Raw genomic sequence first — 27,313 nt, forward strand, 5'->3', positions numbered from 1 at the left:
CCCCTCATGACCGCATCCAAATGTGCTAAAAACCATGCGGCAAAACCGTGCCAGGGTTGCAATTTAGGCTCCGCCCCCGACTCCGCCCACTTTTCCCCGGAATTTGCGGGGTCTCCTAGACCCGAGACCCCACAAATTCCGGGGAAAAAACCGGGGAAAAGTGGGCGGAGTCGAGAAAAACCTTGCGGCAAAACCGTGCCAGGGTTGCAATTTAGGCCCCGCCCCCTCATGACCGTGTCCAAATGTGCGAAAAACCGTGCCAGGGTTGCATTTTAGGCTCCGCCCCCTCCTGACCGTGTCCTAATGTGCAAAAAAACCGTGCGGCAAAACCGTGCCAGGGTTGCATTTTAGGCTCCGCCCCCGACTCCGCCCGCTTTTCCCCGGAGTTTTTTTCCCCGGAATTTGCGGGGTCTCTCTAGGCCCGCGAAAACACTTTTTTTCAAATTCTGAAAATCTTTTGTTTTCCATTTTTTCAGGCATCACTTTCATTTGTTCAACTTCCAAATTTACAGAAATGAATCAAGAAAATGACCAAGAATTAAATGGAGTGAATAATGATAACAGAAATGAAAGGGACCATCTAGAGGGATTCAATCCAAGTGCTGCTCATAGATTCGACTACACTTTGCAGGATAACGAGAACAGAGAAAATTATAAAAACGAAGCCAAACTTGTAGATTATGGAACCAACTGGTTCCCAATATGTGGTGTTAGCGCCGTTTGTTTTCCTGGTAATTTTTGCTTCATCAGTTATTATCTGGGAAGTTATCTGTTCAGAACAGCAGCTCCCAATGAAATTCGACGAAGATGAACAAGAGCTGTATGACAGACTTGTAGCAAGTGCACGAGCTAATGGTTTTGTTGTTCTATTCCCATCTGACATCAGAGAATGCGACACCCTCCCTTATGTTGCTACACTATCAAAAGTAGTTCAGGCCAATCCACAAACATTTAGCATGGAGCTTATGGGAGTTCATCGATGTAAAGTTTTATCTTACAACTTGTATGTATGTTGACCAATGTTTTCTGACTCAATGTTTTACTTCCAGGGAAAACGGCGAAGCATTCGTTCAACTGCTACCAGAGGTAGAGATCCCAGCGTTGCTTCCAAAGCACCTTCCGAAGTATAGTCGAAGATATTCAATGTATGAGAGGCGTTCGCTGGCCACTCGTATCACCGGGTACCCGTTTGATAGTCTCCGAGACATTAGCAGAAATCAAGCTGAGCAATGTTGTTTGGAACTTAAAGGGATGATAGGAGAAGAAATTCTTCAACAAGCATTGAATAGAGGATTGACATACTTCAGTTACTTCATTTCACAACAAATTTTTTCAAATCGTGAAACAGAATATAGTCTTCTCAAAGAAGATTCAGCGAATACTCGGATTGCTGCTGCTCTGAAGTATTGCAAAGTTTCTATAGGGAAGTGCAGAAGATGCTTTGCACCTATTTTCCTTAATGAAAATATCATGAGGCTCCCAGAACAGACAATGACACATGTTATTGCTCATGGATTCGTTCATAAAATTACTTTACTGTCATCAATCACAAACTATGTTCGAGCTAGTGCACCTTCCTATGAGTTTACATGGTTTCCCGAGTGAGTTTGAAACCCAATTTCGCTTTCTTAGATAAATTATTTTCAGTTATGCCTGGATCATTATCCAATGTGTAGGGTGCCATCAACATCTTGGATGGGAATACATGAGTATGACTCGTGAGCCACAACGCTTTTTTGGAATCCAAAGAGAAGGAGTTCAGTTTGAAAACGATATAGCTGAGGAAAGGGATGACGATAACAGTGACCCCACCGAGAGCTCCGATAGTCTTTCTGATGAAGAGTCGGACTGATACAATTGATATTTGATCAAACATGTTAAACGAATTTAATTCAACAGCTAAATCAAACTTTGTTACTTTTGTATACTGCATGATCTCCTAATAAAGCTGCATATGCAAGTAATGCGGTAGACGCACCAACGTCGAAGTACTCAATTGATTTCTCGAAGACAATTGTTTTCTGTGCTGCATAAAAATTCCACTTTTTTCTGTTCTCCTGAAAAGTTAGAGAAGCGCTTTTGAATCTAAGTTTTGCTTTAATTCGTATAAACTAAAGTCCCGCATACAGTATCCCGTATTTGACATCGTGCCGAGACCATCCACCACCAATTTGAAGAATGTTCTTTCCAAATGGTAAGGATTGACATTCAAACAGAGTAAATCTAGAAAGTTTTCATGATTCAGTCTAGTGCAAGCAACTAAGTTTCTAAAATTTTGTTAATCGGAACATCCCATGATTGTTAAGCCTATTTCCAAAACTATAGGATATATCTGCCAACGAGCACATGCGAGAGTTGCGCAGCAACTGTGCGCATGAATGCCGTTCGGTGCGCTGCGTACGCGTCGCGGTCTTCCTCGTTTCCAATTTCGTTCTTCTTTTGCCCAGTATTGAACCTCGTTTTTCGTTTTGTTGCGCTTTATAATACCGCGTCCGATTACCTGAGGCCGTATGCAAGAAAGTGGAAAACCATTTTCTGGTGTTTGGAAAATGGTTTTCTGAGAGCTTTAACAGATTTTTTCCATTTTGAAAAGGATTCTGGGCTAAAAAATGACTAAAAGTGAATATGAGCACTGTGAAAAATCTCTCCAAACTATCAGAAAATCATTTTCCAAACACTGGAAAATGGTTTTCCACTTTCTTGCATACGGCCTCTGAATAAAAATTCTCAGAAAACTCAAAGCTGCTCTTTTCCAGGTTTTCCAAACACAGTCCAGTCTATGGAAAACTTTACAATTGAAATTCTTGAAAAGTTAAAAAAGGTCTTTAGACCGCTTAGATTTTTTTCGGAAATCGACTTTGCAAGCGACAGAATAGATTTTTTTCCTTTTTGCTCTCTTCTTTTATGACCTGTTCCATGGACTCATTCTAAAGCATTTCAGTTTCGACTCTACAAAGGATAAAAATGGTGAAGGCTAACAATGTAGACATGTCTCTCGACGACATCATCTCGAAAACCAGGAAAACAAATAGCAGCATTCAGAAGAAACCGTTCAGTGGAAACAGACGTGGAAACGGAAGACCCAGCGGAATCCCACGTCGCTCAGGCGGATCCAGTGGTGGATGGAGAGACCTCGACGCAGTCAGCAACCATGGTATCACTAGCAGAGGAAACGGTTAGTTTCAAACCAAAGAAGTAAATTCATTCGAACTATCTTACAGATAGCAAAATAATTCGAGTCAATATCTCGAATCTCGCTACCACCGTTATCTCGAGCGACTTGGAAGAACTTTTTGGAGACTACAAGCTCCACTCGGTTTCAGTCAATTTCAACGAGCATGGTAAATAACGCAGTTTAAACATTTATCATTTCAATATTATTTTTACAGGCGAATCCCTAGGAACTGGCGATATCTCGCTTGCAAAGCGAGATGCGGACAGACTTGTCCAAAAGTATAGTGGTGTCGCTCTCGACGGAAAGGTACAAAATTATTCGACCCGATAACAAAGTCTTCGAAAACAATCAATTGATTCTTCTGAATCCCGTGTTCAGAAAGCGTTTTCATCGGACGCTTCTGACTCCGTACTTCTCCTTGATCACTGTTGTCTCCTCAGTGTGCAGCATTCGATACCAACAAGAAAATTGAGTCTTTTCCATGTGAGATTGGAACTGATCGTTCTGTTGTTCTTGAGTTCTGCCGTTCATCTCATCAAGTATCTGGTTTAGAATCCAACAGGGTTGTGAGACCGATTATGAAAGGAGCCAGAATGTTTCGGAAGATCCGTTGCTGACACTACAAGTGAATTGATTGGGTCCAGACTTGGCTATTCGATGATCTTTTCTCCTATCCTCAGTTTGGGAATGAAAATTTTGAATTCCAGATGATGAAGTTCGCTGTCATCGATTCAAGCAACATCGCTGGAAGAGTTGACTTTGGTAACAGATCACGCAGTTCCCAGGGCAGTTCTGGGCGCGGCTTCCAGTCCGGACCACGCAGATTCAACAGAAGTAAGCTTTCTGGTAGCATATTTTTGATAATTCAAAAAATTTAGAGCCAGAAGATTTCCTCCGTGACGGAGTCCACGAGGGAGATACCAAGAGAGGAGGATCTGGCCGTGGCGGTTTCCGTAAAGGAGGACGAGGAGATCGTGACTCAAAGCCAAAGAAAACTGAAGCAGAACTCGACGCTGAACTTGAAGCCTATATGGCCAAGCGCAATGCCTAAAAATCTCGTTTTTATCATCAATCTTTGAACATTCTTGATATTTGTTAAGCCCTCAACCATTCACACATTCTACACAATTTTCCCCCTCTCAATCAGATACTTTATTAATAATTCGTTATGTTATCAAAAAAAATCTCCTGTCCAACCTATCGTCTGACGTCTCTTCTCTTCTTCTCCCTTTTACCGAGTTCCTAATGATCTTCTGCTTCTGTTATTCTTTTTTCCTGTCAAATCAATAGAAAAATGAATAAAAATAGAGGGGAACGAATTTTAAATTTGTCAACAACAGATATCGGGTTTCGATGTGAGAATATCGGAAGCTAAAACTAGATACCTTCGAAAACGAATCCATATTTTGAAGGTTGCAATGGGCGACAATGTTGTGGAAGCTCCAAACTGGCCAGCTCCGGTAGCTGAAGTAGGAGAAAAAACCGTTTTTCAAAGAATGTTCCACTTTGGAACTATTTTCGCCTTTTCCACAATCACGATGGTATCACGACTGCTCAAATAACTCTGTTCTTGAATACCGACTCAATTTTAGATTGGCGCTGTAACCACATTCTTTTCTCTTCAATGGATGCCAGTGAATTCATACATTGGCCTTTTCAATACACTTGCATTCCTTCTCTGGAACTATTTGACGATAGGAAATTTATTCAATGCTTCATTTTTCGGTCCGGGATACGTTCCACGGGGCTGGAAGCCAGAAAACAAAGAACACGAAAAGAAGCTACAGTTCTGTGTACCTTGTAATGGATTCAAGGTGCCACGATCTCATCACTGTTCGAAATGCAACCGATGCTGTATGAAAATGGACCATCATTGTCGTAAGAATTTTAACATCTTCTCTGTTGACCGGGATGAGAACATTAAAAAATTCGAAACTTCTTATTACGCATTTTATTTCAGCTTGGATCAACAACTGCGTTGGTCACCGAAACCACCAATACTTCCTTCGATTCTTGTTTTTCTCAGTTGTTGGGTGCATTCATGCAGTTATTATCGATGGTTCAGCGATGTATCATGCATTCTTCGCTGGATGGTATCAGAGATACGGTGATGGAACTGAACCAATTATTTTTCTCACTCCAATTTCATTTGTTGCCGTTATTTTTGCATTTGCTATGGCTTGTGCTGTTGCTCTCGCTCTCACTTTCCTATTTATCACACAACTCCGATATGTGATCCGTAACAAGAATGGAATCGAAGATTATATCCGTGAGTTTTTGTAGGTCATATCGAAACTAGTTCGAATTATTATACTCAGATGGCAAGTCATTGAATATGAGAAAAATTCTGGATGAAGAAGACGAAGAAGAGGTCGAATGGATCCGAAGCTTAGGAGAGTGGAAATACCCATACGATCTTGGTTGGAAGAGAAACTTAAGCGAAGTTTTTATTGGGATTTTTGATGGCAGAACCAAAGGAAATGGTACTTGGTGGCCAGTTATTAAAGGATGTTCACAGTTTACATTTACTGTATGTTTGAAGCTTGTTTCCCTCGTGATAAATTTTTTTCTAGATTGATCAACTTCTTCAAAAGCAGTCTAAGCGCGGCCGTGCTCGAATTGTAGACATCGGAGAAGATTTTGAAGGAAAATGTTGTTCATCTCGTAAATTTGGATGGAAGATATGGATGAAACAACCAATCATCGATGGAAAATGCCTCAAAGTGTCCGAAGGAGAAACCATTATTGCAACTCGCGGAGTTTCTGGATGGGTGTATGGGTTCCGAGAATCAGACACACGAAATAAGGGATGGTTCCCAATTGCTATCACAAATCTCAAACGAAACGGGGATCCTAAAACCGAACAAACTGCCAGCAGTGAAGAAGATGTGAAAACTGATGACACTTTGTCATCTGAAGAGAAAAAGGATCAATGATTTCCGATTACTTTTTGAATCATATACTTGTATTGTATAGTTCTTGTGATATAATATTTATTATGTGTTCAATTGTTCTTCTTGTTCTCAAAAAGTAGGAGAAAATTTCAATAATTCCCGTATTCCATAGTACCTCGAGTCTCCTTGGAAATAAAAAGTTTTATCGATTACTATAATCATTGACGCCTTCGTGTCTTGACAGGTAATAGGATTTGGACGGGAACCTCCCCCTTCCAAGTCGATCTATACCCCTCTCTTTCATGCCTTTCTGAATCGCTTTTTTCCGCTTTCCGTAATAATTTGAGTGTGAGTGAGCACGATAAAAACAGAAACCGAGAGAATGTCTCCACATCAAGACTGCTCTCTAGGATATGCTCACCGCCTAATGATCCTGGAATCGGAGGCATAAAAGTGAATTATTGCCACGAGAGTTGTTTGAATAGGTGGAGTGTAGAAAAGATATTCTGAACCTCTCAGTTTACATTTTTTCAAAAAACTTGTTTTGGATTTCAATTCTCAGAACGGAGTTGATAATCTTATTCGATCTTTAATATTTTGTTAAAATTAAAAAAATAAGATATTTTTCCGGTACAAAAATAATCGGAGCTATGGAAGAGGTCGTTGGAGGTCGTGGCCGAAGATCTCACAACGACAACTACAGTAAACTAAAAATACTCACATTTTCCGAAATTATTATTTTGATTTTCGTGCGTTTTCAGTCAATTTTCCCCTTTTTATCAAAATTTCGAATTTTTCGACTAGTTTGAGAGAAAAGTATAAAATCGTCGAAGAGCAGTGAACACCGAGAAAAAAATCCTGAAAATGAAAACGAAAACATTTTCAGGTTACTGTAGTTGTCGTTGTGGGTCCTCTCTTCCACAGCTCCAATTTTTTGAACCATAATAATATCTGACAATCTCGAAGACGGTTCTTATCTTTACTATTAACAATCACCAAATTCTGTGTGTATGTCCGGTGTTCCCGGTTAGCGTAACCTTGCGAAGTCCCCAGTAGACCAAAATTTCCCAAATTTTCACCGATGACCCGAATTAGCAGCGAGATGATGCCCGACTATTTTAATAAAAGCATAAAACAATGATTTGGATTTTTTTCTGGATCACTCAAATATTCAGGATTTCGAATTTTACAAATTTCCGAACCGAATTTCATAATTTACAAATTTTGGAATTTATCAATTTCTGAGATCTTAATTCAGTGGAAAAATTCCCCGAATTTGCAAAAAAACATTTCTAAATTTCTGAATTTCCAACTTTTCAGGTTTCGAACTTTCGGAGTTTCTAATTTTTCGCAATTTAGAATTTTTTGAATTTTCAAATCTAAATTTCTGAATTTCCGAAGTTCCAAAAGTTTTTTGACGAGGCCCTAATTTGGTTTTTTTTCATGATTATAGGCATTATAAGCGGGAGTTGTCCAGTCGGTTCAGAATCTCTCAATTTTCAGGTCTCTGAATTTCTACTTTTCCGAATCTCGAACTTCTGGTTGTCTTAGATTTTCAAGTCAGGAGTTTTCCAATTTTCGGATTTCCTTATTCCCGACTTTTCCACTTCTAGGAATTCTGAATAACCAAAATATCGAATTTCGATTCGAAATTTCATAATAGACAATGAAAAAATGGTCCCTGAAAAAATGACGAAATATGTCAATAAAATAACGGGTACTGTAAGTGGGATCCAGGAGGTTCAGGCCGGAGGCCCGCAAACCGACTGTTTTTCTTCAAGCTTCGAAAATTTCAAATTTCGGAATTTACGGAGACCAGAAATTTCAATAAAACTGACATTTAGTAACCCAAAATGTGAAACTACAGGAAACCGGGAGCTCACATACTCCGAGTTTCAGAACATTAAAAAGCCGGTAGTTTGGAAAAAGAACATTGATAAGTATGCAAAACTTTCATAAAATTTGGTGACTTCGGAAACTCGAAAAAATTTAAAATTGGAAATTCAATTGTAAGGTACAGTAAGCGGAAGCCAGGAGGTTGAGCCCCCGGCAGGGGGCGTAAACCGCCTGGTTTCGATTTATTAAGCTCCATCCCTAAAATTCCATCGGAATCTTTTTTTCAGTGGTAATTTTTTTCCGGAACAAATCTAGATTTTTTAGCTTAACTTGTTCCCTGACATCTCTCGAACTTCTTTTTCACCGAAAAACTATTAGCGAGTGGAATTTCTGACATATTACAATAGGTCTTTTTACAGTAATCAACAGTATATTCAATTCATCTTTATAGGAAACCTTATGATTTAAGAATCGATTTCATGGAAAAATAGCTGACGTCATTGAGCAACAACAATATCTAGAAACAAATTCAATGACTCACAAACGATCAGAAACTTTCTTACAGTGGCACCGTCACCCTTCAGAAAAAATTGAAGACAACAAATGGTTAGTAAATGATCTGAATCTCTCTTTCTGGCCGACTATTTCCTTCCGTTATCGACTCAAAATCTCCCGCAGTGTCGTAGAGTATGTCCACCACCACCCGTCCCTCACTTCCCTCGCAAACATCGCTCCCCGCCCATTCCGAAACATTGACTCCGCCCATTTTTGCGGGAAGGGCGCCTTTCGAGTTGTGACTCATTTTTCTTTTTGTGTTTATTGATTCGTTACGGCTTATACTTCTAGAAGGTTACTGTACCCCATCTATCTATGTTTCGAGGTTTCGAAATTTCTTTGACACATGGCTCACGAGTATGACGTCAGAGATGGTAGTGTCTTTATAACTCCTCCATAACAACAGCGCCATCTATATAGTTTCCCACGCATCTTATGATTTGGTGATAAACCGGAGGAAATTGAAGACTAGGCTCGCGGAATGTCGTGGGAATATTCGAGACTATAAAAGTTACTATCCAAAAACAACTTTTTCAGTTGCGTCTATTTACATGTCCCTTCTCTCCTCTTTGTTTTTGGAATTTTTTAGATTATTCTAAAACTAGGTTTTAAATATTTGAAACTGAAAAAGCTTTTCTCGCTCTAAAAATGCAATATTCTGCCAGTTCTATTATTCTCTTCGGTCCTTTTTTCTACTCCTATTGTGTCGGTTTCCTTTTCAAGCTCTTTGTCATATTTTTTGTTTGTAAGCATTACAAAAGGCCAATCTTCTTCTTCAAATGCTTTCTCAACCGTGATGTTATCAATGTTACTGACATGATAATCTGTGTAATTTTCGAGTTTTATACTCTTTTCCTTTTCTCTTCTTCTTGTGTTTCTCTTACTCTCTAATTTTCTTATTGACTTGATGTGAGGAGTTTCTCCAGGGATTCTCTTCTCTTTCCTCCGCTAAACCAGCACTGATTGGCTTTATTTCACTTTATTTTTCTCGATCTTTCTCTGTTTTTAGTTTCTAACTAGTATAATATTTTTACCGATTTCAGAAAATGAACCACGTCGATGTGGATCAGATTCTAGAAGACTACGCGTGGCATCAGTTCCAAGATGTGCAATCGCTTCGAAAAACTCGAATCGATGATTTTCGTGGAATCGATAGAGACGACTGCGAGTTTGTAATTGTAAGTCATCATTTTGAGACAACACTTGAAAAAGAATTCTTCTCCATTCCGAAGGCCATTGGGGACCCTAGAATAGTTCTTCATCTCCGATCTCATCCATTGTTTCCAATCGTCGTGCGCTACCAATTTATTATTGTAAGAAAAGGCGCGCGCCGATTGAAAAAAGAAAAAAGAAACCATTTAACTCAACAGGAGGTAATAGAGGTTTGAATATATATGAAGTAAATCGGAGGGGAAACGAGAATACAAATACAAGCCAGAGTGTATTATATTAAAACCAGCTGGCTGCACTCAAGTTGGTTTGAATCTTATTGGAAATCTGACTTTCTGATTGATAGGAACCGCGGTTGTTAGGGTAACCAAGTCTGATTAGTTGGTCCACCTTATCTTGTAAAAATAACATTTTCTTCTGAATTTTCCTCTTTTCACACCTATCAAAATGTGGAATCTCACCCTTGACACCACCGTGTCACATCTTCTTCTTCCGATTTGACCGTATGATATGACGCGTGTCGACTCGGATCCAAAGTGCGCGCAAAACCACCGGCTGTTTGTTGTCTTTCTTGTGAGTGTGAATAGATTTCAAAGTGATAGGATGGATGTTCTCGGAGAGACTTAGACATTTGCGAGCTGATTTGACATCAAGTGCCAACGAGCACCGTTTGGCTCCCCGACCCACTTAGTCACCGTACGACTTTTGAAATATTTGGGGGTGAGAGTGAAGAAAAGGAGAAGAAGAATATTAAAGATCCGGTAACTCGATCTTCTCTTCTTCCATTCTTTTTTTCTCACGTCTCTTTTTCGAATTCCTCACAGCTCTTTCTCTTCCTCTTATTTTCAAAATTCAAAAGAAAACGAGTCTCTCCCCTTTTTGGGTTGGTTTTGAAACGCGCTAATGAGCAAGTCAGTCGGCGAGAGGCCGCATTATTTTTCTCTATTCCCTTTTTCTATATATCCACATTGTAACTATGTCGGAAAGAATGTGAAACCCTCTAATTAAAAATTGTCCTCTACTTTTGCCGAGGTGGAAGGGATTGATTGATATGGGAAGTAAAAATGGAGGAGAGAAAGATGGAAGAAGGACGGCTACATATTTACATACATTTTGAGAAGGAATTACGAGAAAAGAAGACTACACCCAGAGGCGATTAGAAGACGTTTTGGGGGAGAATAGCGAAATTAGAAGTGGGATTAGGAGAAGAAGGCTGTGAAGAAGTGCAGGAACAAAAATCATCCGGGAAAAGAAGGAAAAGAATTTTGGGAGTTTTTGAAATTTGATTTTTCGGAAGAAGTTCTTCCTCACATTTCAAGCCTTACATATCAGCTAATTAGTTTTAACAATTGCAACCGTACTGTAGCTGCGTCTACAGTATCCCAAACGATTTCGTTTAAGGATCGTGTTTGTCTTATAACAATCACATTTTCATATAGTCTCATTCTTTTCGAGTCCAAGAAGTCTTTACGATTTATTAAACCCTAGCTAATCCTTCCGGTCCATTTACAAAATGAGGTTTTTTTCCTTTTCTGCTTCCCAACATGTCGCTCGTTTATTGATGATGAGCACATTCTCTCGAAAGCAATGAAAAAGAAAAAGAAGAAGAAGATAGTCTCGTGGGAATTCGGTTGTCTTTCGAAGCTTTCGCGCGGTGGCGTTAGTGAGAACTCGATTAGCACAAAAAGCCAGGGGAAACGAAAAGTGGAAATTTTCAGAATCGAAAGCATTTGGTCGTTGTCTCGGAGGATCCACAGTACTCTCACTTCCAGCCGGTTGGTTCCAAGCCATACACTCTCTTCAAATCTATCTACACCAACAGCACGAATCGGTGAGTTTTGAACTATAAATCAGTCTAGTATTACGGTAGTTAGAAAACAAAACTTGATTCTAAAAAGAAAAAATGACTTGTTTTTATAAATTCCATATTTTCCAGTCCACAAGAGTACTCATTCAAGACCGAGAGAACAACGGAGTCACTATGTTCGGTGGCACGTGAACAGGGATACACAATCGGTGCGGAAGCAGAGTTGACACTCAAAACGCCATGTAAGTCATTACCTTTGTCTCGCTGTACGAAAAAGGCCTTGAACATATGAGAAATGTTGTAAAAAGGCAGACAAAAACAAATGTCTGGAGCCATATTACCGTAAATACTAAGACAACGCCACCCCTGACTTTCAACTTTGAGCCAATTTACCTCGGTTCCTATGAGAGTTATCAAAATGTGATCAATTGACAAAACATTTTTGATGTTATAATAAACAATTTGTCAGTTGAATACTTTTTGATATCTCTCACAGGAACCGAGATAAATTGGCACAAAGTGGAAAGATCGAGACAGAGGGTTAGGTTTCAGAACAAAAACTACCGTAACCTGAAAGATATATATTAGGTTGTTTGGAAAGTTCCTCCCATTTTTAGCGTCAGATACATGCAATGTAAAAAATGTCAAAACGATGTCGGATAAATTGGAGGTAATGACCATTGTTATCCATGACTGTCTGCCAATGCTCCACTAAATTTTGGATGCCTTCCTTCCAGAACTCCGGTCACAGCGAGTTGAAAATTAAGGCAACCCATTTTTGATATCCTGTTTTGCAGCGAATTTTTGTCAATCAAGATGACGTTAGAAATGGCTGGATAGGTAGTAATCAGAAAGTAGAAGATTAGAGCTATACAGTGAATAAAGCAGAATCGTCTAGCCAGATCCACCGAGACCTGGGTCTTCCTTCTCGTATGAGGTTGCGAATTTTAATCTAGAAAATAAACCTTTGTGTTTCTCTCCAATGAAGATCCACATGGAGTCTGAGTTATGTTACCTGACAAGAATAGGTATCGGTCAAAAAACTGACAAATTTATCTGGCAGCTCCCAATACTCCATTCCTTGGCAGACCACCATACCGACATCATCCCATTTTTAACACGAATTTCACGTTTTGGGACGTCTGGTGGTTGGGTGTCTTTGTCAACCCGCTTGGTTTGTCGTTTATAGTAATTATACATAACCTATTTATCACCACTTGTAATGATTTGCTTCCAGCATTCATGTGTGCAACACAGGATGAAAAGATTCAAACAGGTGCCCACCCGGGAAAAAAAGTTGCGTTGAGCCAAAAGGTGTGGTCCATGTCTTCGCACATTTTTAGACTTTGCCGAGAGTTTCCAATTTATGGCTTTTTGACAGAAGGCTTGCCACTGATGTACTCAATATATCCCACAAAGTTTGAGACGGGTCCCTTTCAATCGCGGCTTTTAATGCGTCCAAACCTAAGCCTATTGGCCTTTTTGAAGGGGGATTTTCGTCCAATGAGAATTCCTTCATTTCTAATTGGTTAAACCAGGTTGTGATAGTAGTTCGAAAGGATGAACCTTTGTTGTTCACCTCCACTGATTAGCAATCGATTTCAGCAATTTCCCGGTCAGATAGAAATAAAAACAAAAAGGCAGTCCAAAAATGGAAATCGTTATGGGCAACAACGGTACGCATATCCCAATATACGAAAAGAGGAGAATGATCTCCGTAAGGGTGTAGACACTATTGGATCCTACCAATATACTGATAAAACGACAGGTACCCACTTCGGTTCAAGCGAGGGGGTCAGAAAGCGCGCCCCAGTAAATTTTTCAAAAATTCTCAATTCGCTGCCGAACTTCGTTGGCTGAGTATCACAGTTTTAAAGGATGAGCGAGAATACGCGCGTTGCAACCCGTTGATTTTTAAGAAAGATATCATGATCTAGTTCAAACTCGTGTTCATTTTAAAATTATTAAATTTCTTCTGGCCTACGAGTTTGCTGGGGCGCTTTTTCTAACCCCCTGAACCCAAGTGAGTACCTCGATTTTACCCCGTTCATAGAAACGAAGTTTGAAAACAGTAGATCAAAAATTTGGGGGAACTTTCCAAACAACCTAATACATTTCCCATGACTTTTCTCGATTTTGTTACCGACAAATTAGAGGAAATCGAAAAAATAATTTTTTAGGTTACGGTAGTTTCCATACCCGGCAGCCACCAGCGTTTCTTTTCCTCATCTCGAAATACTGATAAAATAGACTTTATTGTCAATCCCAACAAAAAGCAAATTTCAGGTGAAATCGCAGAACTGAAAGCTGGTTTCAAACATGAAATGCATTTCAACAATCTCAATGAAAACTGTCAAACTGAGATTCTCTCATGGGGTGTGGACAGCAACGTGTCAGTACCACCACACTACATGACTGAAGCATCAATTATCATCGAAGAAATGAACTATAGAGGAAGCTATTCGGTAGTCTCAAGACTCTCTGGAACAGTCGTTGTCTCGATCCGCAGGTTTGTTGTTTCTCGTGGCTGGGGGCATACTTTCCGAGGGATTCTAATCCAGTCAGTGACCACAATTGACTCACTTATTGAATTCAATAGTATAGGGTCGCATTGTATTGCGCGCATTGGTCGGGCGGCAACTTACCAGATTGACTGGTAAAAGTAAATGTCAATTTGAAGAGAGTAACAATAATGGACATTTCATTTTGTTCCTATGTGTCCTGAATTAGAAAGGGAAAACTAGATTAATTATAAGTTTGCAAACTTTCAGACGTCGTGACAATGCTCTTATAATGCCAATCCGTGTTGCCATTGCTGAAGTCTTCCGTGCTCAGCTAGATAGTCCACATTGCAAGAAAGAGGTAGGAAGATGAATATTCCTCTTCAGAATGTTCAAATTAAAATTTATTCAGGTCAAGCAAGTTGTTAGTATTGACCAAAATCGCGTCGTCCGTCTCGTTAGCAAGGGTTCGTGTCAGTTCCAATTCGCCATGAAACAAAGAATCGACCTGAAGGAGCAGCCGATGCGAGCTAGCGATGAAATCATGATCGACTAATTCTCTGCCATCCAATCAGATCTCTTTTCTGTTCTCCACACACGTTATTTGCACGAGTTATTCATAAGAACTTTCCACCTTCTCATATTTATATGCACTGGCTTCTCTTAAATATCTTGTCTCGTATAATATTTTTGTTCCGAATAAAAAACTCTCGCTCTTTTATTATGTCAAAACTGCGGGGAACCGATAAAGCGATGGAGTCATGGGGATAAGAAAAAAGAAAGAAAAGAACAACAACGAAACAGGGACGACGAGGGAAAACATGTAAGAAAAGGAAGTGAACATATTGTATTAGCTCTAAACAAGTATAAAATGAAACCTATTGAGATGAGGGAATATAGATTCCAGAATTGTATGAATTCAAGTGAAAACACGAATAATGACAGGAAACAAGCAAAACATCAAAAATTAATTTAGTGTGGACGAGAGAATGGACGACGAATGCTTCCCTGTTTGACGAAATCGTTTTCTTTTTCCTCATCCTCATCACTGCTGACTACGATCTTGCGGAATGTCTCCTGAAAAACTATTTTCAATTCTTTTTTGTCCAGAGTTTATAACATCAACCATGCGTTCACTTTTGTTATTTCAGACCTCATAAGAACGTTACAGGAAATTTTCTATTCTATACATTGAATAAAGAAGGTCTTACAGAGGTTGTTATTTCCACACAGCAAAGTGAAGGAATGCGTTAAGGGTGCATCATCAGTTGAAAAGTATCATTTTTTGCTAAAACCCATGTTTGAACACTCTCTTGCTCGCCAATCCTACCTGAAGATTCTTTGCGATCAGATCGGTTGCAACGTGATTGTCAGCTCCACGTGGGATGATCACATCAGCATACTTCTTCGTTGGCCGGCAGAATTCTTCGAAAGCTGGCTTCACGAACTCCGTGTACTGTCGGATGATGGAGAGAGGATTACGGTGATAGTCACGCATGTATGTGTCGATTCTGTTACGAAGCCGACTTTCGGCGTTTTTCTCAACAAACAACTTGGTGGAGAGAAGTTTACGAACACGCTCATCGTACAGAAGGAGTATTCCTTCAATGATGATCACTTTCGCTGGCTCAACTTTGTCTGTTCCGATCCTGAAATATTATTTATGAAATAAATGCACTGGGTGACAGAAGTTTCATTTTTTCCCGAGCAGTGGAAGAATTTTTAAAAAAATTCAAAATCGTTTTTCCAGCACTGACAATCTACCGAATTCTACCGAATACCGAATATCTACCGAATTTGACCAAAATCAGATGATATTCCTTTAAGTTGAAAGCTGCTAAATTCTCTCCACTAATTATAAAAACATACATCGAGCTGGAAATCATGTCGTATTTTGAAATTTCCACACTTTTTCCATCAATCATTTTCTGAAGCGTATCAACAAGGAGTTCAAAGTTGATTTGATCTGGATGGTCGAAGTTGAATTTTCCTTCTTTTGCAAGATTCTTTTCGTCATTTGACAACTCTCTGTAGAAGGAGTGTAGAGACAGATGAACGATTTCAATTTGCTGAAAGTCACAAAATGAGAAATGGACTATTTACTACGGGAAACTCTTACTCTTCCACTTTGCTTTGCATTGGCATCCAGATTCTCAATGATTCTTTCCACGATTGTTGACTGAAATCAAATTATGGAAGGTCAATCTAAAGGATCTGAATATAATTTTTACCTTTCCACAAGAAGTTCCACCAGCAACCCCGATGATGAGTGGCAATTTGAGAGTATGCTTCATCTAAAAAAACAAGTTTCGGATTAGATTATCGGTGGTTGTGGGTTGAAATGTATATATTCGATTGAACGAAAGAAGTTAGAAACGAAACCATGTACGACTAGATAAAATATGTTAGAATTTATTTCAGTAATCCGGAAAATGCTAATAAAAGTTTGGCACCAAGAAATCTAAAAATTTAGGAAAGGACAAGAGAACAGGGAATGTACAAAAGATTGAAAACGACATGGACATGAATTTTTATCAAAACATATTTAATTATCGAATAAGCTTCATCAGTTCTTCGTAGTCTTCGAAATTCGCAACCATCATTTTTTCGGCAACAGACCCCTTTTTTGTGAGAGATCGAATCAAAACCGACATTCGAATGAAATCCTGAAAGATAAGGTTTAAAAATGCAGGTGCGTTCAAGAAAGTGAAAATTTCACGGGAGGAAGAAAAGTAAGCAAGTTGCAGGAAGTTGAATGGAAAAGATGTGAAAAGAAGAAGAAAAAGAATATGAAAAAAGAGTCGAAAAAACTGATCTTTTCTCTTGACAATGAGAAAAAAAGTTGTGAGGGTAAGCAGGAACGAGAGAAGCAGAGAGCGAGAGGAGGAAGCGAACATCGATGAAATTTAAATTGAAGAGCTCTTTTATTGCCTCACACAAATGTTAACTTGTGGAAACGATATGGGTAAACATATAGTAAATTGCATACTTGCGACCGGGAACTTGCCGGAACCTTCGCAGGCCTTGCCACAGTTTCTTTCAGAAGCAATATTTTCAGATCAACTAACTCAGATCTGATAGAACTCGGCGAATACTATAAAATGATACTATTTAGAAAACTGTGTCTTGTCTATGAACAAATTTACATGCCATAAAGTGACCGGGCCTTGTCGCGTCGGCCCGGGCCGGGCCTCTGTTTTTTGACGGTAACTTTGTTCTTAGACAAGACACAGTTCTCCAAATAACATCATTTTGTAGCATTCGCCGAGTTCTATCATCTGTAATTTAGTTAGTCTAAAAATATTGATTCTAAAAGAAGCTATGGCAGATCCCGCGAAGGCCCGGCAAAGGCCCGGTCGCAAGTATATACACAGTGTAGAAAAATATGTAGACACAGAAAACTTTCGAAATAAAAACTTGATAGAATTTTGCAAAATTTTTAAACCTTTTTAGCATACTTGCAACGGGCCGGGCTTTTTTTCAGAATTTCCAGGGCCCGGCCCGGGTTTTTAGGAACAAATTTTTCCTGTCTTTTCAAAAAAATTTTCGGGGTCAACTGAAAAAACGGACGATTTTTCTGTCAAGTAAAAAACTCTTCAAGATAAAAGTGTCCATAAAAAACAGTTTTTTTTACAAAAAAATTTCAAAAAATGTCTGAAATTCCAAAAAAAATTTTCAAATTTGGAAAACCCGGGCCCGCCGGGCCGGGCCCTGGAAATCTTCGGCACGGCCAGGCCCGTGGGCCCTGATTTTGCAAGTATGCTTTTTAGGATTACTAGCTATTTTCAAAGACTCTTATTTGCTTTTTCCGGTATTTTGTCTGAAATTTGATGGAACTGGTTTTCAGGGCCTGGGTCAATTGATCGAATGTTACAAGAGATGGATGAAATGACCAAGGAAAACAGTTTTTTAAAAAACTTACTTCTTTCAGCATTGTGAGCTCAATTTCCTTTTCAGTTTTAGGCTTCAACCTTCGGGAACTCGTGGATTCTTGAACATTATTGCCAGTACTTTCCTGAAAAATTAACATTGGTTCCCATTATTCGAATAAAAAACTACTTCTCCAATCCGGTCAATCGTTTCGTTTTCAGTAATTCCATACAAAACAGAAGAGGGTCCTGATGGAGAAATAGAATCTCTACCAACCATACGGGGGGCCTGAGTGGTCTTGTAATTCCCACCCCCATCTTCTGAACATGTATAATATTCTTCTTCTGAAAGTGGCGTTGTTTCTTTTTTGTCTTTTGGATATATGATCTCTTTACGGTTCAGCCGTGTGTCATCATCATTTTGTTGATTTATTCCGTCAAGGTTGAATGCATGTAATGTTGGAGAGTTTCGATCATTAATATAGTGATTTCTATCTTCTAAAGGCTCTGACGGTCTCCAGATTGTATTGCTTGGATACCATTCTTCTGATGTTCTACGTTGATACTGTTGTTCATCATCGAACCTCTCAATTGAGATTTTACGCGGACTTTCGGAACGATGGAAATCGGATGAACTTCGAATATATTCCTGATGATTCTTGTTGTCATACCCACCACTGCTGGTCCCCGGTTCATTGGTGTTGTTAGACTGAAACATAAGAAATTTTTTAAATATTGAAAACGGTAAAGCTCACAAATGGGCCCTCAACATTTTGAAAATTGCATAATCTCCAGCGCGTATCTAGTCCTGAACGAAGGTAAAATATAATCCATCCTCGATACCATGATCCATTTTCCCCAGGTGGCACATTCTGCTTTTGATCATAAATGTTTCCGAAATACGAGTTGTAGAACAATCGCGTTTTTTCCGAGTCTGCCGTAGATTGAAAATCGATTCGAATCTGAGAGTAAAGTTTTAAATGCTAGCGCTGGAAGGATAAGAAAGAAACCCGTGTTATTCCTTTTTTTATTTGAGTTTCGAACACATCAGGTAAAAGTACAGGATCTTCTTTGACGAAATTATAGTGATCAAGTGTCAGTTCAACCCATCTACCAAGAATGCTTTCATATCCGCGACTGAAATTCCACGGAAATCGTTTGAATACATTAATTAATATTTACCACAGCTTAGAATCTATTGTTATTCTGTTCTTCTCTGTTCTGGTCCATGCAGTGTATCCTGTACCATCTCGAGAAACGCTATGAACGATCGCGTCGACAGTCCGGAGTAGCTGTTGTCCGTCACGAGCCTAAATGATATTTGAATTTAACTGACGGTGAATATCAAAACGAAACCTAGTTTTTAGAAGAGTATTTTGGTTGGAACGTTTTGAGTACTTACCCTTCTCGTATTCCTCAATGTTAGATCCTGAGAAACTCTCCAACTGGCCTTCAGTCCCGGTTGATGCAGTCGAGTAATCCATAAGCTATATGTAGCCCGTGTATCAATATGTTGAACTTTTTTATCCGTGTCAATGATAAACCCGGCGAAATTATTGTGGAATACTTCGTATTTGTTTTTGAATCGACTGTCGTAACTCGCTTCAATTCTGATCTAAACTCTCAGATAGTTCATTCGTTTTTCAGATATTTATCAACCTCGGGATCACGGTTTAACAGCCTAGTCTCCAAAATATCATCAATAATCACGACAGGCCGACAGACGACATTAGGATCCCGCACCACAACTCTGACCCATTTTCCTACGAGATCGATTCCTAGTGGCCTGAAACTTTATGAGATCTTGTTTGTTGTCAAATCGGTGGTACGAACACATATGAGTAGTCGATGATAATATCCCGGGAGATTTGATCAGAGAATCCAAAATACGCGCCCACATCAGTCGAGTTCCTACGAATAATTGCTTCAACCGTCCTCAAATCCATTTTAACAAACTTCAGTTTATGTTAGTGCGAAATATATATTATTTCGATGAACCGTCTAAGCAGAAAGCTTTAGATTCGATCATCTGGAATTTCTGTTCATGGTACACCTAAAGAAATGAGAAAAGAGCCAGAGATTACAGAATCGCGGAAAACGACGATTTATATGGAAGCTATGACTGGAAAAAAGTACGATGTCTTTATATTTAGAAAGAAAACGAAATTGGAATTAGAAAATACGAAAAATGTTACAGTAGGGAGAAAATGGAGTGATGACAACAAAATTATAGAACCATTGGTTTCTGGTGCTGAAACATTAATAAGTAGTTAAGAATGAGAAACAAACTATCGATTTGACACATAATTTGAACATAATAATGGTACAATTGAACTCAAAATAGTACATGTGTTATTAATTAAACTTTTAAGGATGTTAGTTATGCAATATCAATTATTTTGTCTTTATTCATACGCATGTGGATGAGTGCCATCAAATCTTCGTGGTCCTCAAGCTCCGCCCGCTTACAAACAGCCAAGCATTTTTCGTCTTTCATGAGCAAAGTAAGCGCGTTTTGCATAAGAATGAGTTCCTGAAACAATAATTAAGAAAATATGAAATTAATAAAGAAAAGGACAGTCATTGGATTTTTTACATTCAAATTCCAGATGATTTAAATATTGCAGAGAAAGCAACAGTACCGATTTCAGCTTAAATCTTTCCAGTTCCTTCGCAGTTTTTGTCTCCTTTGTTTGAATACGACGTGCATTTTTCTTTTGTTGTCCAGATGTCTCTTGGTTTTCAGGAACTTCATCTGCATGGTGCACAGCTTGCGAGTTGCCATTTATAGATTGATTTGGTGTTTCATAGAAACAGCATGCACCTTCAAAATCGTCCGAGTCTGAATCCGAAGAGTCAGATCTCGGTGGAGCCGAAACTTTCTTTCTCGATTCTTTGCGATTCATTTTCTGCTCGCCAGAATAAACAATTGGTTGGACAAATGAGGAGGAAGAAGAAGGAACGCGTTCGTATTGCTGGCCCCTTTCGTGTTCTCTGTCCCATTGACTAGGGAAATTCCCAGGAGTCTTCTGGCTATGACCGGTATATTGATCTTCATATTGATTCGGGATGTGTGGTGGTGATCTTATCCTTTCTTGCGAGTAGTACTCATTTTGACTTTTTCGATCGTTTTGTAACTGAATAAAACTTTATATTATGCTTGTCTGAGAAAAAAAGGTTAGAGAGTATTTTTTGCAGTCTGAATACGGTAGCGATATCGAAGCGGAGAGCCTAAATAGCACACATAAGGTGGACACTTTTTCACTTTTTCTCTGCGTCTCAACCTTTTTTTTTCTCAGACAAGGATAATACTATGTTGGAAGAGAAGAATACTACCGATTTGTCATAACTATCATTCACCAATCTCCAATATGCATTTGTTCCTTCGATCCCATCGTATGCAATCCAGCCATTATAGCGAACCCCACTTCGTGGTCTTCCTTGAAACACGTTTCTCGGATCACAAATGTATTGGAAGTACGGATGGTAGAAAACTTCAGCTCCTCCTGATAAGATACTTTCGAAATCTATATTAATCTACAAGTACATCATGAGAAGTTGAATAGGCGGAAACCTGATAACCTCTAAAACATTATCTATTATGCGTGTTTTATATGGATCTTCAATACGAACAACGGATCCCTGGACTTCGAAATAATTATCGACATTCATCTCTACCCAAAAACCAATCATATTTCCGCTTCGAGGACTGCAAAAGTTCTAGTTAAAAGTAGATGAGGCATATCTTATATCACCAGTTGGAATCCCAAATATAGAACCTTCGTGTTGGTTCATCTTTTGACCATGCAATATACACGCCTTGATCGGTTCGGGAGTGAATAATTCCGGAAATTGTTCTCAATTTCTCGTCAGCTTTAACCTAAAACACTTTGTCAGGAAACTTGAACTGCGCACATTTGTAGAACTTACTTCCGGTCGATTTGGAAATATCGTGCGTTGCTCAATAGAAAGCTTCCAATAAGACATGACGTTTTCTTCTTTGTGAGGCCTGATCCACAATGTGTAGATCATGCTGGATTGCGGATTGTTAATGACGTAGTCAGAATCACAAATGAATCCGATTGTTTGATGGTAAAACGTTGCGATTCCATTCTGAAGTAAGCCGTTGTGAACAGCCTCTACTCTGATCTGAAATCAACTATCAGTTCTGAACGGCTATCTTTGAAACGCACCTCTGGTTCTCCGCAAACGAATCGGGTTTCAAATACATCAGAGATTATGAAAATATTTCCAGTTACAACATTTTTGAATACTTCTGCTTGTATCCATCTTCCTCTCAAATCGGTGTTCGGCGGTCTGGAAGTTGTTGTTGTTTTGATTCGAGAATCAGTAGAACGAACACGAATTGCTGACTTATTGTGATTTCGGGATTGTTTTGTGAGCAGAATGCAGAATATGTTCGCTCTTCGTGATTGTATCTGACGACAAATGCATCCAAGGTTTCCCGTCTCATGGTCTGGAATTCGGTTTATTTTTTTAGAAAAAGATCAATGATAACAGTGTTGGAAGCCAACTTCAGATATGAGAATCGAACAACAATGAAGCAAAAAAACACAAATTACTGAATCTCCGAATATTTAATCATAACCTAGTAATGCTCGAATTGGATATTCTACAAAAAACAAGGAATAGGAAAGATGATTGGCATAGTGATTTAGTCGAAATAGAGAACAAAATTATTATGAAGCTCAAATGAATACACGGAACCAATAAAGCGAGGATTTAGCAATTTACAAATAGGCAGAATGATCTATTCCTTTCTTTCGACTATCTCAATAAGCTCCTCAAATTCTTCCAAATTGGCTACTTGCATTGCCTCGATAACTTCTGGGTGACGAACAAGATTTTTCACCAAAGCCTTGATATCGTTCACAGTCTAAAATTAAAGATATTTCAGGGAGCCTATGATATTAGAGTACCGTTCGTAGTGTCTTCATTTCTTCTTCTTCAGGTGTCAATTGTCGTATGAATCCACGAGACTTGATTCGATCACTTGATATTTTGGTGGCATCAGTTACCTAAATTCATTTCACTTATAGTTAGCTTCTTAATTTCCTAAAAATATTTACCTGTCTATGTTCTCCAATCGGCTCGTTGTTTTGAATCAGATTTCCCTGTTTCGAACTGATTTTGCTTTTCTGACTACTTCTGTCTTCGATTTCATTATCGGTGTCTTCTTCAGACGTGGTTTCAGCCCTGGAAGGGGGTCTCGGAGAGTCTGTATTTTTCCTCTGATGTGGAACTGAGTGTCCAGATGATGGTATTTTTGGAGATTGAAGAGCAATCTCTCGTCGTGCTGCATAATCGGAAGAACGATTGCTTGGAGATGGAGATGGACAATAGGAATTTTTACTTTGATTCATAAAAGAAGAAGCGGGGCGGCGACTATCTGGATGACTATTTTGGTTAGAAGCATACGGCTCGTTTTGCATCGATCGATTCGGTGATTGATGAGCAGATGGTCGATTCTGATAGGATCCACCGTCATTTCTATAGTTTTGACGATCTCTACTCAAAAAGTCTTGATAGCGATTCCTAGGGCTTGGTGAACGGCGACTACGATTCCCAAGCATAACTGGAGGCCCTGTATTATATCCATAGTTATCCTGATTCCGATGATCGTAATTTTGTCTATCGTCGGTGTTGTATCTCGGCCCAAACCTTGATGATCGTTCTGGTGATCTCGACCGTCGGTTCGAATAGTTTTCTGGAGAAGAGCGGCGTCCGACCTGAGATGAGCGTCCGTATGATCGATCATTTGATTGTGGCTCACTATTATAATCAGTCGACTGTGTGCTACTTCTCTGACGAGTCTGGAACGACTATTGATTATTAAAAGCAACGCAAAAATGACTAACCAAGTCCATTTTTTCAGAAAGGCCAACCACCACCCATCTTGCTCCAATATCGCGTTTGAGTTCGGAATCTGGATTGCATGCAATCCAAACTCGATATGAAACGTTCTGCTCCACGTCTCTAACATAATGTTCCGGATCAGCAATTAATCCCAAATCGTGGTGACGAAACATCTCCATTCTGTTTCTGTAGCAACCGTCGTGTTGGACTTCCAGAAGCAGCTGAGAAAAAAATTTAAACTCGTTGTGATTTATATCACTAACCTCTGCTTTACTTTTGAAGATTCTGGTTTCATAGCGATCCAATATGATTGAAGCTTCCCGGCAAGCTTCCAAGTTGTCATCGATTGCGACACTCACCCATTTTCCGAGTAAATTCATGTTTTGAGGACTGAAAAGAAATTACATCATGAACATCAACCGGATTCATTCCCACCTGTACTTGTAGTCGATAATAATGTCATTATTAGACACACTGCTCCATGCAAAATAGATCCCGTTCCTCCCATCATAAATGACAAAACCAGTCACAACTTCATTTCTCCCCATTTGTGAAATCGCGCTGCAACAACGATAACCACACTAAAAACATTGAACGAAGGATGCTGTTTGTATTAAGCTTATATAAAGGTATCACATGACCGTAAATCAAAAGGCAATAACGATAAAAGAGAACAATCAGAAACGATAATTTCATTAACAATAACAGAACAACAAAAAATGCAGTAAAATTGTTATAACGATATGTTCATGAATGTTAAAAATAATGTCATCCGTTGAGTTATTCGTCATTAGAGTTTACTAAACTTAGGAGCTCCTCGTAGTCTTCATTGCTCCACACTTGCATCGAAAAAGAAACAGATTCATCTTTAGTGAACGATTTTACCAAAGCACAGATCCTTGAATTCTTCTGGAAAATTTCAGATTATTCTTCATCTCAAAGCGGATACCAGACACCTGTCTTAGGCTTTCAAAGTTGTCTTTTATAGAAGCGTCTACAGTGTTGGATGATCTATCAGCGCCATCTACTGGTGCATCGAATGATTCTTTTTTCTGAAGATTAGTTGCATTAATGAGTGTAATTTTCGATTTAAATACACTAAGATAATCAGTGAAAGCGAAATAATTAAAATAGAAAATTACCAGTTCAAGTTTGTCGTTTCGGCTTCTCACTCTGTCAAACTTTCCGTGGTTTTCGGCGGACCTGGAGCAAGGAAATTGAGAAGAAATCCTTGGTTCATGATTCTTGAATTTTTTGCATTCATATTATCAATTCACATATTGTGTTGTACCTGTGCGTGATTCGAAGATGACACTCTTCTTTCCAAATTATAGTCACTATCACAGTCAGAACTCAACAAAATATTGTTGCTTCTGGTGGCAGTTATACGTCTTCGACCTGGGGCAACATCGTCCGCTAAACTCGAATTCGTGAGTTCTCTTGGTGCTAAACTTTCTCCATCACTGTCAGACGAAGTTTGTGCACGGAAAGAAGCACGCGGTGTTTCCCTTCGAGCGTCAATTGATCTGTCCACAGGACGGAAGCTTGTAGGGCTGCCTGGTATTGGTATTTCCTCATTTACTGAACCAGCAGGACGATACGGAAGTCCGGTTGTATTTCTTGAGATTGGTTCCGGTGAGAGTTCTCGGATAAGGTCTTCAGCCTTAAATGAAAGATAATGTCCTGAAAAAAGTGAAAACTTACGAAAACGACATCCTGTTGCGATGAAACAATCCAAAAGTCAGAAGATTCGGGATCGGGATTCGAAATCCAGCCTCTATACCAACCGGCATCAGGATTGTACTTGACTTTATGATTATAATCGAAAATATGGCGGAAGTCGTCGTGGTAATAAACTCTGCAACCCTTTCTGTCATCGAATCCATGGTAAGTAAAACTTGCTCGAACCTAAAATATTAGCGTTTTCAGTTGAGATTGAAATTCGTTCTTGCGTACTTCTGGTACCCCTTGACACACTCTAGAATCAAATACATCGCGTATCACATCAACTACTTCGACCACTCGGTTACTCGACACGTCGACAGAGGCATCAACCCAGCAGCCAACGACGTTTTCATTCGGACGGCTGAATAAAGATTGATATAAAACATGATCGATGAAGGCAACTTACCAATATTGAATGTCTAGGTAGGCATTTTTTACAAGGTATTTGCTCCAAACGAATGTCGATCCATCCCTTTGTGGTGCCGAACATACAAAACCAATTATCCTCCGTATATCGGGAATTTTTTCAGGTAAATCATGATATGCAAGGATTCTCCTGGGTACAAAAATTGACCGAAATTTATCAGCTTTCGATGATGTACACTGAAGCAATGTGAAACGTTTAAGATGAACCATAAATTCAAATTACCTTGAATTCGAACTCAACATATTTATTTCGCTCTCGGACTAAATCAAATAGGTCTATAAAATTCCCGAAAGTATCATTGTATAACTTCGCTACACGTTTGTTGCCTGCATTTACAAGGCCTACATACTCCGCACTTGTCGTGATCTGCAAAAAAAAAAACACTGAAAACTCAGAAAGAAAAAAATAATTTAACTTACGATGACATGTTGTAGACCTCTATCATCGGTATCAACATGAGACTGTGCAAGAGGCTTAATAGGTCTGTATTGAGTAATCACATGTTGAGCTCTATTCTCCGGTGTGGCCTTTCCATTAAACCTATACAACCATTTTGCTTGTTTTTTCAATAGAACTGCGCTCACACTTACGCATATTTAACCTCATAAAAACTGCCCAGCTTCACATTCCTGTCATTTTCGAGCATCGCTGATATTCCTTTGTCTATAATAACGAAAAACATTTTTTTGGGCACAGAAGACATAGCGTAGGAGGTGTGCCATTCATCATCCTGTAAACCATATTTATTTAGTAGGGATAATTCTGCATTGCATTTCGTACCTCGCTATCCATTATGCTTTGAAAATGTGGTTTAGCAACCCTGAAACAGAAAACATTTATACTAGATAAAAATGAGTAATCATAATTTTATTAAACCTAGAAACTATCAAAGCCTTGGCGATTATTTTCTGGAGACTGCGATTGCGCGTTACTCGTGGTGTCTGCGGACGACAGAACTCCAAGCGAAAGATCAGAAACGTAGAAGAGACGCAGAAACATTGCTAATGATAAGTTTTCTCTGTATTGCGCTACGGGACCATCATAAGATGGCAAACCTCAGTTCAGTCTTCACAAAATTCTATTAATCGGTGTCCCAAAAATTTCTGAATCATTTCGGACATCTGTCGAAAAGTGAAATAATAGTCTATTAAGCACATTAAGTTTAACTGAAAGGTGCCATCGCATTCGAATATATCGAAAGCACTAATGTATAACCTCTTAAACTATATTTACAAAGCTAATCTATTATGCTTGTATTTACAATTAGGAGCTGCGGAAGAGAAAATCTTGTGCGCGGGGCTAAGGACCTCGTAACGAAAACTACTGTAACCTAAAATTTGAGAGCACACCAACTGGGAGGAAAAGAAAAAGTGGGAAGAACCATCTGGGAGGGAAAATGGGCGGAGCCTAATTTGCAACCCTGGCACGGTTTTGCCGCATTGTTTTTTTCTTGACCAGGTACCAAATGGTAAAAATA

At 39.1% G+C, this 27,313-nt stretch overlaps 11 protein-coding genes across 11 annotated transcripts; 5 read left to right on the forward strand and 6 right to left on the reverse strand.

Annotated features, from left to right (window-relative positions):
* Positions 1–300: 300 nt before the first annotated feature.
* Positions 301–480, reverse strand: CBG26300 (the record flags this gene model as incomplete). Its single annotated transcript, XM_045235676.1, has 1 exon — positions 301–480. One exon carries the CDS (start codon positions 478–480, stop codon positions 301–303), a length of 180 nt encoding a protein of 59 aa, XP_045098470.1.
* Positions 481–514: 34 nt separating this feature from the next.
* CBG06233 lies at positions 515–1,852 on the forward strand (the record flags this gene model as incomplete). The annotated part of the gene is made up of 4 exons (XM_002633419.1): positions 515–731; positions 778–1,003; positions 1,050–1,601; positions 1,648–1,852. 4 exons carry the CDS (start codon positions 515–517, stop codon positions 1,850–1,852), a joined length of 1,200 nt encoding a protein of 399 aa, XP_002633465.1.
* Positions 1,853–2,964: 1,112 nt separating this feature from the next.
* On the forward strand, positions 2,965–4,226 carry Cbr-aly-3 (the record flags this gene model as incomplete). Its single annotated transcript, XM_002633420.1, has 5 exons — positions 2,965–3,175; positions 3,222–3,341; positions 3,390–3,481; positions 3,883–4,009; positions 4,054–4,226. The coding sequence occupies 5 exons, from the start codon at positions 2,965–2,967 to the stop codon at positions 4,224–4,226; spliced, it is 723 nt and encodes a 240-aa protein (XP_002633466.1).
* Positions 4,227–4,593: 367 nt separating this feature from the next.
* On the forward strand, positions 4,594–6,111 carry CBG06235 (the record flags this gene model as incomplete). Its single annotated transcript, XM_002633421.1, has 5 exons — positions 4,594–4,716; positions 4,768–5,053; positions 5,136–5,444; positions 5,494–5,705; positions 5,749–6,111. The coding sequence occupies 5 exons, from the start codon at positions 4,594–4,596 to the stop codon at positions 6,109–6,111; spliced, it is 1,293 nt and encodes a 430-aa protein (XP_002633467.1).
* Positions 6,112–8,594: 2,483 nt separating this feature from the next.
* Positions 8,595–9,351, forward strand: CBG26299 (the record flags this gene model as incomplete). The annotated part of the gene is made up of 2 exons (XM_045235677.1): positions 8,595–8,684; positions 9,301–9,351. The coding sequence occupies 2 exons, from the start codon at positions 8,595–8,597 to the stop codon at positions 9,349–9,351; spliced, it is 141 nt and encodes a 46-aa protein (XP_045098469.1).
* Positions 9,352–9,506: 155 nt separating this feature from the next.
* Cbr-lin-24 lies at positions 9,507–14,494 on the forward strand (the record flags this gene model as incomplete). Its single annotated transcript, XM_002633422.1, has 6 exons — positions 9,507–9,638; positions 11,349–11,461; positions 11,567–11,679; positions 13,724–13,946; positions 14,209–14,299; positions 14,351–14,494. The coding sequence occupies 6 exons, from the start codon at positions 9,507–9,509 to the stop codon at positions 14,492–14,494; spliced, it is 816 nt and encodes a 271-aa protein (XP_002633468.1).
* A 416-nt stretch (positions 14,495–14,910) lies between these two features.
* Positions 14,911–16,232, reverse strand: CBG06237 (the record flags this gene model as incomplete). Its single annotated transcript, XM_002633423.1, has 5 exons — positions 14,911–15,015; positions 15,269–15,587; positions 15,808–16,007; positions 16,058–16,117; positions 16,170–16,232. The coding sequence occupies 5 exons, from the start codon at positions 16,230–16,232 to the stop codon at positions 14,911–14,913; spliced, it is 747 nt and encodes a 248-aa protein (XP_002633469.1).
* A 255-nt stretch (positions 16,233–16,487) lies between these two features.
* On the reverse strand, positions 16,488–19,753 carry CBG26298 (the record flags this gene model as incomplete). The annotated part of the gene is made up of 9 exons (XM_045235678.1): positions 16,488–16,604; positions 17,861–17,953; positions 17,998–18,516; positions 18,551–18,769; positions 18,818–18,944; positions 18,990–19,117; positions 19,195–19,422; positions 19,467–19,599; positions 19,641–19,753. 9 exons carry the CDS (start codon positions 19,751–19,753, stop codon positions 16,488–16,490), a joined length of 1,677 nt encoding a protein of 558 aa, XP_045098468.1.
* Positions 19,754–20,187: 434 nt separating this feature from the next.
* CBG26297 lies at positions 20,188–22,281 on the reverse strand (the record flags this gene model as incomplete). The annotated part of the gene is made up of 8 exons (XM_045235680.1): positions 20,188–20,340; positions 20,450–20,944; positions 21,144–21,344; positions 21,390–21,516; positions 21,563–21,687; positions 21,723–21,956; positions 22,001–22,124; positions 22,169–22,281. The coding sequence occupies 8 exons, from the start codon at positions 22,279–22,281 to the stop codon at positions 20,188–20,190; spliced, it is 1,572 nt and encodes a 523-aa protein (XP_045098467.1).
* Positions 22,282–22,578: 297 nt separating this feature from the next.
* On the reverse strand, positions 22,579–24,232 carry CBG06239 (the record flags this gene model as incomplete). Its single annotated transcript, XM_045235681.1, has 5 exons — positions 22,579–22,704; positions 22,748–22,846; positions 22,898–23,641; positions 23,687–24,074; positions 24,120–24,232. The coding sequence occupies 5 exons, from the start codon at positions 24,230–24,232 to the stop codon at positions 22,579–22,581; spliced, it is 1,470 nt and encodes a 489-aa protein (XP_045093033.1).
* A 232-nt stretch (positions 24,233–24,464) lies between these two features.
* CBG26296 lies at positions 24,465–26,628 on the reverse strand (the record flags this gene model as incomplete). Its single annotated transcript, XM_045235682.1, has 10 exons — positions 24,465–24,593; positions 24,641–24,736; positions 24,976–25,347; positions 25,389–25,592; positions 25,641–25,770; positions 25,816–26,012; positions 26,098–26,226; positions 26,256–26,376; positions 26,427–26,566; positions 26,617–26,628. 10 exons carry the CDS (start codon positions 26,626–26,628, stop codon positions 24,465–24,467), a joined length of 1,530 nt encoding a protein of 509 aa, XP_045098466.1.
* Between the last annotated feature and the right edge of the window lie 685 nt (positions 26,629–27,313).

Source organism: Caenorhabditis briggsae (assembly GCF_000004555.2).
Source record: "Caenorhabditis briggsae complete genome, chrIV, whole genome shotgun sequence".
NCBI lineage: Eukaryota > Metazoa > Nematoda > Chromadorea > Rhabditida > Rhabditidae > Caenorhabditis > Caenorhabditis briggsae.